At 40.0% G+C, this 15,534-nt stretch overlaps 1 protein-coding gene across 1 annotated transcript in view; it reads right to left on the reverse strand.

Moving 5' to 3' along the window:
• Window positions 1–2,191: 2,191 nt before the first annotated feature.
• Window positions 2,192–15,534, reverse strand: part of LOC143283111 (uncharacterized) — a 109,422-nt gene continuing 96,079 nt past the window's right edge. The window contains exons 13-14 of the mRNA XM_076589224.1: window positions 3,984–4,081; window positions 2,192–2,352 (exon numbers count right to left, since the gene is read on the reverse strand). Of these exons, the coding sequence (XP_076445339.1) occupies window positions 2,208–2,352; window positions 3,984–4,081 (243 nt within the window). The 3' untranslated portion in view covers window positions 2,192–2,207. The remainder of the gene's footprint in view (window positions 2,353–3,983; window positions 4,082–15,534) is intronic.

The raw sequence follows: 15,534 nt of genomic DNA on the forward strand, positions 1-15,534 counted from the left end.
AAACCATGGCTTTGCTTGTTGGCAGAAACAAAAGAAAAGCATTGAACACATGAAGTGTGTAAGCAAACTACTAATGCTTTCCTGATAATGATGGATAACCAGTCTAAGTCCCTGAGTACATCGTTGAGCAGTTTGTTGCCTTGCTATTTGATTGTCTGAGCAATCTGCATGTCGTCAGCATGGTCAGACTGCCTCTCCTCACTAAAGAGAAGAAAACATTGGAAAATACTACACCCACATCAGCAGCTCTTGAACAGCACACACAGAGAGCAGTTTATCCAAGAGAGTGCTCACATCTGGAGGTAGGATGGCGGGGATTGCAAAAAGGAGAGGGAAAGACCTTTGTGGACAAAGACCTTTGTGGACCATTCTACAAAAGCTCAAGAAACTTTATGTGAACTGAATCACTGCTCCTGCTCAGTGGTGTGCAGAGAATGGTACAAATGCTGCTAGACCAACTTAAAGTGCACATCATTGTGTGGTTCGTCCATCGGGATCGACAAGGACCATCTAGTCATCCTGGGGGTGGGTGGGTTGGGCTCTGTGGGTGCGCAGATGACTGGTCAGGCCAATCCGCACCCGGAAGGTTCTGACACAGTGTGGACAGGGAAAATGAAATGAAATTATGGTGCTTAGAGCCTCGCCGACCACTAAGGCCATTTCAAGGCTATCGCTGCATCAATAACTACTACAAGGATAAAAAAAAACAAAAAAAAAAAACAACCAATTAAAACGAGTCACCACTTCAAACTTTCCACTCCAAAGTTAAAAAAAAAACTTCCATAGTTTAAAACCTTCAAATCTGGTTAAAAAGGTTCACTTCTTTTAAGAAGTCCATCAGCGCCCACAGAGGGACATCATGAAACAAAGTCTTCAAAGAAACCACTGTATTAGTTTCCTTTCTTACTTTTCTGTTGCAAGTCTTTTACAGACAGGCTTGAAAAATGTTTTTATTCCAATGTCTCAGAGGAATGCCTCAAGTTTTTGGCTGCTGTTGAACAACATCATCATAATTTGTGGAGGTCCTTAAACAGCCAAGTTTTTTTTTGCTTGTTTTTTTAAACTCTGAGACATTTATAACAATCTCCATTGTACCCATGCTCTGGGCTAAAGTCCTAAAAAATTTGCAAATATATCCATACGATACAGGGAGTCTGCAGGCTCGGCCAGTCTCCCTCTATGTCTTGACTGAAGCTTCTCTCACTGAAAATGCTGCAGCTGGTAATTAGAAAAACTCAGGATTTATAATCCAGTCTGGGACTTCCTCTACTTTTGATGTGAGATTGTTTCATGCATGCTCTTTCTTGACACCATTTCTTCTATCTTCTTATACCATCACCAAGTTCACTTTACCAGATACACAAAACAAATGTAAATGTGAAATCAAGATACCCCAAACTGTCCACTTGTTAATCATCAATTGCAAACAAGAGCACAATATAAAACTATCACCCCCATTAAATCACATTCTTGAAATATCTGCTGTTTGAAAATATGAGAGATAGAGTATAGACAAGATCTCGTTACATTTCTAAGCATCAGGTTGGCCCTATGATAGCCTCTCAGTTACCTTCAAGACACCAAATAGTGTGACTGAAAACAAATGTGAAATCAGCACAGAACATTCTAGATATGTTTGAAACCAGTCTGCTTTATTCCTGTGAGTGTCAGGGGGGAAGTGGTTGGTGCTCAGTGGGTAAACTTCATTTTCCTGACTAATATCGCTTATTTACATGATATTCACAATGTAATTTGAACGAAAATTCTTCAAATCAGTATTTATTTTGTTCTGAAGCTGGAGAACATGACATATATAAATATCAGTCATAAAACCCCCCACATAATTTTGTGACTCAAAGGCGACTCCTGGCAAAACAACATTTTGGGGGTAGGTAAGTAACTTCACCAGTGCTGCTCCCAAAAGGGTCAAACGTTCATCCAAACATACTGAAATGATTCACTGAAGACCCCTGCAGGTCTCTGTATAAAAATAATTTCAGAAAGAGTAATATTGAAGTAACAAAATAAAACAATCAAACAATTTTAGGCTAATTTGTGCATGGTAGGCCCCTTGCAGACTATTACACAGCGAGCAAATGCAGTGAAAAACAGTGAACCTTTGAAAGTGAAAAAATACATTCTCAATAGGAATAACAAATAAAATGGGGAGAAAGGTGAAAGGCAGAGGTTGATGGGGGTATAGGAAATTACCGCAGTTGAGTTTCCTCTGCTGCTCTGGCCTGTTCATGCTCCTCACGCAGTTTTTGCAGTTCCTCTTTTTGATTTGATGCAAGTGTCTGGAGCTCTGCTTTTTTCTGTTCATATTCTTCTGATGCTTCACTCTGGAGCTTGCTGTTGGGGTTAGGGTAAGAGTGCTCACAATGAGTTAACAGAAGATTATTACAAACAGTGTACATCACACACTGTGTATCAACAGGGGAAGAAATGTGTGCGAAAATGGACAAAATTTCTTCAACAACAGAAAACCAAAAACTACAGTTATCAAGAAATGGTGTTGGGGGAAAACCCAGAAAACAAAAGACAAAAAAGCTAGACTGTACAAAATATCATTCAAACAAAACGCTTGTGAACTGCTTATTCTGGCAAAAACAGAAACACATTTTTTTAACATTACATCTGTCATACTACAAGCATACTACAGAAGCTAAGAACAGAAACCGCGTAAGCAGGAGAACTCCAGCAAAATGCCTCTGGTATCTAAAGCCACTGAAACCAGCCTGGTTTTCAGGCTCTCTTTGAGATGACTGCTCTCTTTGATTCTGCTGACATACGCATGTCTACTTCATCTATTTATTCTCTTCTATTATATATTAATTTGTTTTCTACGTTATTAACAGAAGGAATTCTTCAACTAGTAAAAATCTAAAGTTGCTGTTCATATGCTTCAATACCAATAAACTGCCAGTAAGTTGCCGTTGCTGTTGACTGATCATGAAAAAAAAAGTGCCCACATCAAAAAAACCTGACAGTAGAATTCCCCAAGGTTTAAGCTAACCTGACCCCAAATGTGATATGTTTTTTCAAGATAAAAGATAAATGCTTCTTTTGTTATTAACATATTATACCTTATTATTACCACCGTCATTTTTAAACAATAACATTTTCTTCTGCAAGCAAAGATCTTCATGTTTAGACTGCAAAAGGTTTTTCCATAGGAATCTTGCACCAGCAATAACTGTGCCATAACATAAAAAAAAAATCCACTGTCAACCAGTTAAAACAATCTTTGCTGGCGATGCTCATGGTTTATTTATAAATCTTAGAAAGAAAGGTTAGAAGATTTTTAAATTCTGAGCAAAATGTTACATGTTGGCCATCAAATGAAATGTGCTATCGGTAAAAATTTAAAAATAATAATAATGATTTCAACAAAAAAATCAGTATTTCAATCTTTTCAGCACAACACTGTTTACTTAAACATGGTATCTACATAATGTGTTTCTTTAGACCATTCCCATAATCTTCAGTGACTTGGTGTAATTATGCACTGAGATTTTCCTGACCACAGCTGCCCAGTATTAACAGATAAACATTTACCTTAAAATTCACATGAATGAGATGTAATAATACAATCTAAGGTAAATGCCCTTATGCAGTCTGGCATATTTGGATATTTCAACCGCTAACAGAATGGATTAAAGAGAGATATGGGGAATTATCTTCTATCCTTCATAATTTTGAACAGAGGTACATCGGCGTACATGTTAATGAGTGAGAGAGAGAGAGAGAGAGAGAGAGAGAGAGAGAGAAAGTGTGTGCATGTGTGTATGTGCACGTGTGTATGTATGTGTGTGTGTGTGTGTGTGAGACAGCACATTTAGTGAATAATTAGCCAATAAAATAGGAAGACAGGCTGCAATCTCAGCAAACACTTCAGAAGAAGGTTATATTTTAGTCACACAAGTCTCAAACTAATAGCATATTATTGTGACAAAAGCTGATACAAAGTGTAGGGAACTGACTTGATAGTCTGTCGATTTTCTTCCTTGATTTTTCTTTCTTCTGCTTGTTGCTCCTTTACAATTTCATCTTTGATCCTTTTCAGCCTGGCATCTTTGTCCTGCACACAATACAAAAAGCAATGACGACCTTTTTTAAACATTTTTATTCAAAATTTTCCATTTTCACAATAATAATAATAATAATAATAATGGATACTTATATAGCACACTATCCAAAAATCTGCTCTAGGTGCTTTACAAAAACGCTTTTGTTAACATAAAACATTACATCAATGTTACATACACACACCAAAATGTGACTACACGCGCGCGCACACACACACACACACTCACACACACACAATGCATACATACATTTTAACACACATGTGTATCTAACAGCTACCCTAACACGTACGCACACACAGGCAGGCACAAACTTACATAAACACACGCACACACAATACACATTCATATACATGCATGTAGTTATGTACACATACATATGTATACACACATATAGTCAAGCACAGCTAATGCAAAGGAAGTGGACCTGCCACGATTGAACTTATTGCTAAAGGAAAAGGTGAGTTTTGAGCCGAGATTTAAAAGATGCAAGGGAATCAGAATGACGGAGGTTATCAGGAAGCTTGTTCCACGTCTTTGGCGACTGAAAAGAAAACGATCTGTGTCCATAGGTCTTACTTCTGACGTGAGGTATCCTGAGAAGTCGAGTATCAGAGGAAGAACGGAGCTGGCGAGACGGCATATAGATATGGAGGAGTTCAGAAAGATACTTGGGGCCAGATCCGTTGACTGCAGAAAAGGTCAGAGTGGATAGCTTATAGTCTATTCAATCAGAAACAGGCAACCAGTGGAGAGACTGAATGAGAATAGAAACATGGTCAAATTTAGAAGCTCTGTAAATGAGTCTGGCAGCGTTATTCTGAATTCGTTGGAGTCTGTCTAATAGATATTTGGGAAGGCCGGCCAAAAGAGAGTTGCAGTAATCCAATCTTGAGAGAACCAGAGAGCATACAAGTGTCTTGGTTGCATTGGTTGAGAGATAGTGGCGGGTAGAGCTGATTCTACACAGTTCCAAATAGGCAATTTTACAGATATTCGAAATGTGCTGTTGGAAGGAAAGAGACTGGTCTAGGATTACACCAAAACTGTGAACAGAAGGAGAAAGTGAAACAGGTGTGCTATTGATCAGAACAGAGTCAGGAAAGGAAGGATGTTGACGAAACTTCTTTGGACAGGTCATCATAAATTCAGTCTTATTATCATTTAGCTGCAGCTTGTTGAGAGTCATCCAGTCCTTTAGGCCAGCAATGCACTCCCGTGTTTGAGTCACCAGTGCATCAAATTCAGCTATGGAAGCCAACTGATAAAGTTGTGTGTCATCAGCAAAGATCTCATGCAACATCGCATGATGACTGATGACATCCGACACAGGAGCCGCATACAACACGAAAAGAATAGGACCTAGGATGGACCCCTGTGGGACACCATATTTTAAGGCAGATACTCTAGAGTATCTACCATTTACACACACTTTCTGTGTACGATCTGACAGGTAAGACGTGATCCATACTAGTGCAGTGTCACGAATACCAAAGGAAGTTTTAAGTCTGTTCAAGAAGACAGAGTGGTCGATAGTGTCAAAAGCTGCTGACAAGTTGAAGAGAGCGAGAACAGATATCTTATCCTCATCAAAATCCCGAAAGCAAATCATTCACTATTCTAAGAAGGGCTGTTTTGCAACTATGACCTGACTGGTGGGAATTAAGTAAACCATTTTGTTCCAGATGAGCTAAGAGCTGAGACAATACGATCTTTTCTAGCAGTTCTGATAAAAATGACAGATTAGAGACAGGTCGATAATTTTTCAAACAATCATGATCCAAAGATGGTTTCTTGATGAGTGGACGTACAACAGCAGATTTGAAGCTTTCAGGGAAACAACCAGACAGTAAGGAAGAATTGATGACATGAGTAATATGTGGCAGTAGAACATCAATACATTCAACCAAGAGGACGGGACAGGGTCAAGCTCACAGAATTTCGGACAAGCGCTCAGACACACTTTCTTCACAAAATCTTCAGTAACTGGTTGGAAACAATGTAAAATAGGACCACTGTACAACATTCTTTAACGGGTGAAGAAGGAGGATACATACAAATCCAGGTATCTACACACACACACACACACACATTTTTTCACACACGTAATTATACTTTATAATCATACATGTTTTAGCATACACATACACACTGGAATTTGATAAGCTTGATGAATTGGGGGTTGCCATTTACATTATGGTTAAGACTATATATGGTCTTGTACAGAGATGTAAGATATAGAACAGATCTATATTTTGTATTTGTATTTTGTATTTCTTTTTATCACAACAATTTCTCTGTGTGAAATTCGAGCTACTCTCCCCAGGGAGAGCATGTCGCTACACTACAGCGCCACCCTTTTTAAAAAATTTTTTCCTGTGTGCAATTTTATTTGTTTTTCCTATCGAAGTGGAGTTTTCTACAGAATTTTGCCAGGAACAACCCTTTTGTTGCCTTTGATTCTTTTACATGCGCTAAGTGCATGCTGCACATGGGACCTCGGTTTATCGTCTCATCCGAATGACTAGCGTCCAGACCACCACTCAAGGTCTAGTGGAGGGGGATAAAATATCGGCGGCTGAGCCATGATTCGAACCAGCACACTCAGATTTTCTCGCTTCCTAAGTGGACGCATTACCTCTAGGCCATCACTCCATATCAATATTGTAATTGTTCAACATGCAATCAATATATATTGGTCATTTTAGTTTGTTTCTAAAAACAGGGCTTAATATGGAAACCATCTAGTGATAAAATCATTATGAGCAAACCTTTTTCATGCTACATATTTTTTATAGTATAAAATGCAGTGACAACTTGCTGAGTGAGCATGGCAACAGTTACACACACACACGCACACAAATGTATTTAGATATAATTGCATTGCACAAACCTGCTGGAAAGATCTCAGCAATGTCAGAATGTGTCTCTTTGCCAAGAGATTTCTTTGATGCAGCATGCAATGTCATGCACAATGACATAAAAAGGAAATTTTCTATCTAAAATTACGTTTAAATAACATACTTACCGTGACCCAACTAGTGCAGACTCCGGCAGGGGTCTGACATTCCTATCCTGTGCAAACTACTATCCGCCTATGCGGAGAAAACGAAAGTACTATGGCCGATAACCTCCCGGAAGTAGGTAACCTCCCCTTTGTCCCCCTGGCTAGCGCCCTCTTTTGACGGCAATATACCATCACCAGCGCAGCAAGCAGGGAGAACAGGAAGCGGGGAGGACGGGAGGGTCTTAACTTTGGGTCACGGTAAGTATGTTATTTAAACGTAATTTTAGTTAGAAAATTTCCTTTTAATTACACATACTTAACCGTGACCCAACTAGTGCAGAATAGCACAACAAGGTGGAGGGCTCGCCTGTTCTACTGTCTGTGTGCTGCGATGGCCTGTTGTGCAACTACCACAGAAGCGATGCCTCTTGAGCCATCATCCCGCAGGCGTGCGACGTCTCTCCATGATGACTTGCAGCCGTGTTGAGTGTGCTAAGGCAAGAGAAGAGGACTATGCTCTGACTTCATGTACTCTGGCTGAGACGGCATCAAGTCTCAATCCTTCTGTTCTATCACCAGTGCGCTGCGATGGCCCGTTGTGTGGCCAATGCAGAGGCAATGCCTCTTGAGCTATCATCCCTGAAGCGATAGATGTCCCTCAAGTAGAATTCAATGAAGGTAGAGTGTACTGTGTCACCTAAGGATACTGGTGCGGGCAAGGATGACTGAGGTCCGCAGCTGTATTGTGGGAGAGGTCTGTGGACCACAGCTGTGCTGATAAATGTAGCACAAAGAAAATTGGGTCAGTGTGTTGAATCTGCACTTTACTGAGAGCCCTTTGAATCAAAGGAAGGAAAGGAAACATATACCCTATAGGGTTGTCTCACTTGAGCGCGGTTGAGCGTCAATGCAAGGAGGTGCACATGTAGTTTGATTTGACGATTCCACATCGGTTGTGGGCCGATAGTGGAAGTGGTATATGTGTTTAGAGGAAACTGTGGCACGAGACAGAGGTAGGCCACCAAGTTGGGCTTGCCTTAGGCATGACAGCAAGATCTGTAGAGCTCCTCCATGAGAGCTGACAGGCGATAGGCGCTCCTCCCCGCCCCCCCCCCCCCCCCCCCCACTTTTCTGTCTTTGCCAAAAAAGACAGCACTGGCATGTTGCCTATGCACAGAAGGGCAGACATTTGGCAACAAGAGACTTGAGGTCCCTGGTGTCTCTGCGACAGGGCTGTGTAATTGCCCAGGTAGGTACCATCATGAAGGGGCATACGGAAGACATGGTGGCTTCTCTACCTGAGTGTGGCATGTTGGAGCAATCTGCAGAAAAATGTCGGCAGTCAATGGCTGGGATGGATCAGGCTGTGGGAGTGCACTTCATGTGCCCGCAGGTCACTGTGTCTCATTCTGTGGTGGAATTCCTAATGGAAGAGGGTTTCCATGGGGAAAATTTTTGCTGAAGGTTCTTTAGTGAGAAAGGGGTCCGGATCCATGACAGGCCTGTGGCTGTGTGTGGTGCGCACTAAGTCTGGGATGGAGCAGGGCGGGGGCAGGGAGGAAAGTGGCTGTAAATGTGTTGTACTGGCCATTTACATCAAATCACTATCTGACATGTGTTTTCAGTATGGCCAACAGTAAAGTGAGAGCTGTATTATCAGCGGTTTCTGAATTGCAAAGTGAAATCATTAGCAGCTTAGTCTTTCATGAAGGACTATGTCTCTTAGACTAGAAGTCAAATTGCACTGGGACTTAGTGCTGTAGCCTTGAGGGCTAACTAGCCTTTGGGATCCGTCCCTATGGTGAGTCCAAAGGCCCTCTTGATCGAGGGACTGGGGATGCAACTTGGGAAAAACACTCTCTACTATAAATTGTATAATCAGATTCAAGCCCGAATAGTCAGGACAGCAGTTGCCTGCTCTGCTGATCTGATGGTCATTGTCGTACACGACTGATTATCATATACTGGTCCTAGGACGACACCAGTCAGCATGGGTAAATCAGGAAACAGCTGCTGTGTGCTTGAGGGATGAAGGTGTCCACCATGCAGGCTATGTTGAAATGTAAGGAAGCCGGAAGGAGTTGACGGGGTCTTGTGGTGCAACCATGTGTCTGAAAGACATGGTGCTTGCTTCCGAAGTGACAACAAAGTCATCCTCTGACAGGCCCTTGGCTGAAGGCTGGGGCTCCATGATGGGATAGCCTGCCTAGGCTAGAAACCCCTGGAAGTGTCTCATTGGAACGACAGTGCTTGAGAAGCAATGCCCACCTGTAACCACAACAGTGGTTGTGTGTTGAGGCTGAAAGGATCGGGCAGGGAAAACCAAGTGCAGAAAGTGCTTTCGAACGCCAATTGCTTGATACATCGATTCTGGATCTCTGTACGGTTATAGAAGTGACCACTCTTTAGTCAAAGTTGACTTAGTATTTAATACAGAACCAAAAAGAAAACCTTTTTGGAAATTTAACTCATCTTTACTTAGAGACAGTGATTATATTAAGTTAGTGACAGAAACAATAGAGAAAATAAAGGAACAGTATGCAGTATTACCTTACACACGAGAAAGTATATGTAATATCCCGAATGATGAAATTCAGTTTACTATAAGCAGCCAGCTCTTTTTAGATGTGTTGATAATGGAGATAAGAGCAAAAACTATAACTTTTGGAATAAGAAAGAAAAAGCAACAAATAGAAAGAGAGGAAATGTTAGAAGAGGAAATACAACGACTCGAAAAGGAAGTTCGGTCGTATAATATAATTAGAGAATTGCAGGAGAAGACGGAAGAGCTCATACAGTTAAGGAATTTAAAAATGGAAGGGATCGCTTTAAGATCTAAAGCAAGATGGGCATCTCAGGGTGAAAAAGTAAGTAAATATTTTTGTAATCTTGAAAAACGTCACTTTATCAGCAAACACATGTTAAAGTTATTTACAGATCAAGGCAATATACTGACAGAAACAGATGAAATACTAAAGGCGACAAGACATTATTATGAAGACCTATACAAAGAACAGAATGTAAAAGATTTAGATATTAGTGAGTATGTAAACAACTTACCCAGACTTCATGAGACAGAATCAAAACAACTAGAAGGATTAATTACAAGACAAGAAGCCACAGATGCTATCAGACGAATGCAAAACGACAAGAGTCCAGGTACAGATGGAATGACTGTAAATTTTTTCAAATTTTTTTGGAAGGACATTAGTGACTTTGTTGTGAGATCACTGAATGAAGGATTTATAAGTGGAGAAATGTCAACAACACAGAAAGAAGGATTAATTACATGCCTGCCAAAAGGGGATAAACCAAGGGAATACTTAAAAAACTGGAGGCCTATATCCTTGTTAAACGTTATTTATAAGATAGGATCAGCATGCATAGCTAGTAGAATTAAGTCAGTCCTGCCTAAGTTAATAAATGAAGATCAGACAGGTTTCATTCCAGGTAGATACATTGGTGATAACTTAAGAATACTATATGACATCATGCATTACTTAGAAAAAGAAGACATTTCAGGCTTACTAGTTTCAATAGACTTTGAAAAGGCATTTGATTCGGTAAACTGGGTATATATGAACAAGGTCTTAAACGCTTTTGGATTTGGAGAAGATATATGTAAATGGGTAAGCACTTTTTATAGAAATATAAAGTCATATGTCATAGTAAATGGTAAGGTATCCCAGAGTTTCAGAGTACAAAGGGGGTGCCGCCAGGGAGACCCGATTTCGCCATACCTCTTTGTATTGTGCTCTGAGATTCTGGCATGCAAGATAAGGGAAGATGAGGGTATTAAAGGCATTAGCATATTGAACACCGAATTTAAAATTTGTCAGTTTGCCGATGACACAACATTTACGTTAGAGGGAGATAAAGAATCGTATGAGAAATTATTCGAAACACTAAATAGATTTGAAGAATTTTCAGGTCTGAAGTTAAATTATGATAAAACGCTAAATGTTTGGTTAGGGTGTATGAGAAATTCGAAAAGGAAGTATCTCCCAGAAAAGAATATGAAATGGAACCCCCCCAAATTCAAGATTTTAGGTATATGGTTTTTAAACGATCTATCAAAAATAACTGAAGTGAACACAAGGGACAAATTAATAGAAGCAAAAAAATTATTCAAGATTTGGTCAAAACGTATATGCACACCCCTCGGTAGAATTGCTATTCTCAAATCTCTCATACTTTCAAAGCTAATATACTTATGGATTCTTCTTCCAAACCCTCCAGACAAAGAAATAAAAGAATTACAGAGACTATGCTATGAATTCGTATGGGATAAAAAGCCAGATAAAATTAAAAGAAAATACTCAATACATAAAGTTGCAAATGGAGGAATAGGTATACCAGACATAAAAAAGTTTATACATGCTCTTAAGATAACATGGATAAGGAAATTATACACAGGAACACCAAAGTGGAAGAGAATCTTACTTATAAAATGCCAAGAAATTAACTCACTAAATCTTTATGGTTCAAAAAAGTTTCTGACTATCGAATGTAACCAATTTTGGAAAGATGTTTTTCAGGCATACTCGAATTTTACGAAACAAATAGAATTAAAAGAGTCACACGAGGTACTTGCAGAGCCCCTCTTTTATAACGACAAATTTAGAGTTGGTAACAATACAATCCACTACAAATGTTGGACAAATAAGAATATATATCTGGTTAGAGATGTTGTTGATGAGAATGGGTGCTTCCTTAGTTACACATGCTTTACAGAAAAATATAATATTAATGTAAATTATTTAGTGTATATGGGATTGATACATTCGATAAAAAGTTACTTAATTACACATAATATTTATCTAAGTGATAAAACCTGTAATGAACAATCGAAAGCACTACACTTAATATCCTCTACTATGAAAGGCTCGCAACTATATTATGATATACTTCTTGAACCACTCTTTATTTACAATATAAGTTCTTTTGTTAAGTGGGAGCAAAAATTAGATATCATCATTAATTGGGTAACCACCATGAAGCAAATAAAAAAAGTAAAAGAGATAAAATTAAAGTGGTTTCAAATTAGAATTTGTCACAACATTTTAGTTACAAACAAAATTCTGAAGAAAATGGGTATTACAAACAGTGACAAGTGCAATTTTTGTAAAAATGAAATAGATTCAGTACAACATTATCTATGGTTTTGCAAGTTCTCTCAATTGTTTTGGAAGGAATTAGAGAACGTCTTAAAAGAAAGATGTGATACTTGCTCAAACGTTAAGTTAAACATAGAATTAGTTCTATTTGGAAATGATGAAATTACAAAAATAGATGAAATTTTCAACTATATTATTCTTGTTGCAAAATATTTTGTTTATAAATGCAGAATAAATAAGATTAAACCATGTATAGAGCACTTTTTGAATGATTTAAGAAATAGTTATAAAGTAGAAAGATATATGCATTCAACGGAAATGTTAAGTGCTGTATTTATGAGAAAATGGTGTCCATATATAAAACTTCTTATAAAACAGTAACCCATAACAAAATAGTATGAAAGATCAAAATGCACAATAATAATGAAGGCTCAATGATATATATATATATATATATATATATATATATATATATATAATTTTAAAAAAAACTTGAACAGATGTACGTGAATGTGTAAGTATGCGAGTATGTAAATAATATATGCATGTGTGTATTCATGTGCACTTATGTGTCTGCAGTAATAATGTTTAACACGACTGTGTAATGGGTGTTTTATATAGTCACGTATAGAAAACTAGAGGAAATGTGTTCATACATAAGATATCCTATGTGTGGGTTGTGTTCTTTTCACATTACGTTAGCGAAGCAAAGTGTCCATAACTCTATGCTGATGCTATTATATGTTATAAAACTGCACTGTTACACATGATGAAAATGTGTCCACCTTGACCAAATTAATAGAACAATATATTATAAGTATAATGACTTATGATGACGATGTTATTGTTAATGTACACTGTATTCATTTTTTTTTTCTTTCTTTGTTTTTTTCCCCTTTCTTTTCCATCTACTCTGAATTGTTATAATGAATTCATGTACAAAATAAAACGGTGGTCGACCCAAGAAAGTCCGGGAAAAAAAAAAAAAAAAAAAAAAAAAAGCCCACCTGTAACCACAACAGTGGTTGTGTGTTGAGGCTGAAAGGATCGGGCAGGGAAGACCAAGTGCAGAAAGTGCTTTCGAACGCCAATTGCTTGATACATCGATTCTGGATCTCTGTTCAAGCAAGGTGAAGGGGCGAACTAATGTGCTTGAATGCAGCATCTGCCGTGTCGGTATAAGTGGGCAGAAAGGTACACCCCTGTGGCTAATGGACGGTTCGTTGTGCTTTGTGAGACGCATCCGTCCTCGTCAATATGCCATTCTCCCAATCGTAGAGGAAAACAGTGATTACCCAGGCCTTCTGCTACTAGTGAGGAGTGGAGAGAGATGGACTTAGGGTGATTGTCTTGTGCCCAGTGGGCAGTTTTTGGGCCCACTAAAACTTGGAAAGAATGAAGGGCATGTGTGTCCAGAGTGGCACCTCTAAGATAGACTGCCTCATCCCTCCTTGTACCAGGTTAGGGCATCTCTAGCCCTGTGGGTGATTGTTGTAGGCAAATGAGTTGGGTTGCCTTGTCCCTCCATGCACCAAGAGCCCTGTGGGTGGCAAGGGAGTGTGTGTGGGTCCCCAAGGACCAGCCACTACTGAAATGTGAAGGAGCATACATTCAGGTGTGAATGAGGCAGTTCTGTTTGGTTGAGCAGCCTGCTGAGACGCCATTAGTGGATGGGAAACAGCAGCAATCGGCGGTGTGGCAGATGGGGTCATCACCGCATAGCTTGGTGGGACCGTGCACGCACCCGCACTGTAAGCGAGGAGCAGTGCCGGTGCAAGGGAAATAACTGCGGTGGTCACCGGCAAGCGTGCCGAAGCAGGGGGTGCCTCCCTTGGATCGGGTGCTCCGGACAAGGAGGGGGGTGCACGCGTATGGGCGAGCGAGTCCCCTAGTGGTCCACCTTCCTCCCTACACCAGGGGAGGGCATCCCTACAGTCGCCATTGGATCCGAGACGGTCGAGGCATGCCGCGTGGGGGGTCGCGTGATCCGATGTCACGGCCGCCACCACGGACGCATCGCACATAGGGCCCAGTCTAACGTGCGGATCCAAAACAAGCTCCCTTTTTTTTCTTTGTTTTTTTTTGGTGCAACTGTGGGTATGAGTAAAGAGATAGAGGAGGTCGACTCGTACACACTGCCGACTGGCAGGGCCGAGAAAACGCGGATCGTGTCGAGTGTGTTCGCGGATAGATAAAAATGACATTAAAGGCAACACTGACCTGAGTGTGTGGCAACAAACCTCTAGAAGTCACCAGAGGTGTAGGAGGTGGTGGAAGTCTGGAGTCGACCGGAGGGAGCGGAGGAATTGGAGGAGGCGGCGGGTTGGCGTTGTTGAGAGGGCCAGGAGTAGAGGGCCCAGAGTGTCAGCGAATCGATTGCGATCGCGCCTTAATTTTAGCGCGATCGCCCAATCGAGCTACATAATTATGTGACCTGGTTGGAGACATAATTTGACAACAAACGCCAGAAAGTCTACAGACAGACAGAACGCCAGAAAGTCTACAGACAGACAGAAAAAACGAAAAAACTTAGCCGTATGGAGAGCACAGGAACAGGAGTCATGATGGCTGCCGGAAAAAGAGGGCGCTAGCCAGGGGGACAAAGGGGAGGTTACCTACTTCCGGGAGGTTATCAGCCATAGTACTTTCGTTTTCTCCGTATAGGCGGATAGTAGTTTGCACAGGATAGGAATGTCAGACCCCTGCCGGAGTCTGCACTAGTTGGGTCACGGTTAAGTATGTGTAATTAAAAGTTTAAATGTAGTGATAAAGCAAATGCTGTCAATGTTTTCTGAGCGTCCTTGCCTGGTGTTTTTTAAGCCCTACCTGGTGAAAACATGCTTTGATTTATTTGATTTTATCTGATTTCTTTTCAATTTCATTTGCTGGAAGTGTTGCCTGTGTGAAACCAGTTTCCAGCTATATTTCTTTTTGTGTGTGTGTGTGTGTGGGAAAATAAAATTACAGAATGAATCATATGGTAAAGACAACTTTTTTTCAGGGGATGTCTGTATAACTTTGACAGACCTCAGAACTAAAAGTATACTAGTAAGTGTTGTTTTTGTTCTTATGGGCTGCAACTCCCACATTCACTCATATGTACATGAGTGGACTTTTACGTGTATGACCGTTTTTAACCCACCATGTAGGCAGCCATACTCTGTTTTCGGTGGACAAGTAAGTGTTCTGGGTATGTTTTTTTTCTTTTATTAACCCAGATCTTATCAGTTAGGATTACATACACACTGGAGTGTTCATATGAATATCATTTTAATGGCTAAAATACGCTGAACAGTAATTATAAAAAATCTTCCACTTCCAC

The sequence above is a fragment of the Babylonia areolata genome, chromosome 6 (genome assembly GCF_041734735.1).
Source record: "Babylonia areolata isolate BAREFJ2019XMU chromosome 6, ASM4173473v1, whole genome shotgun sequence".
Lineage (NCBI taxonomy): Eukaryota > Metazoa > Mollusca > Gastropoda > Neogastropoda > Buccinidae > Babylonia > Babylonia areolata.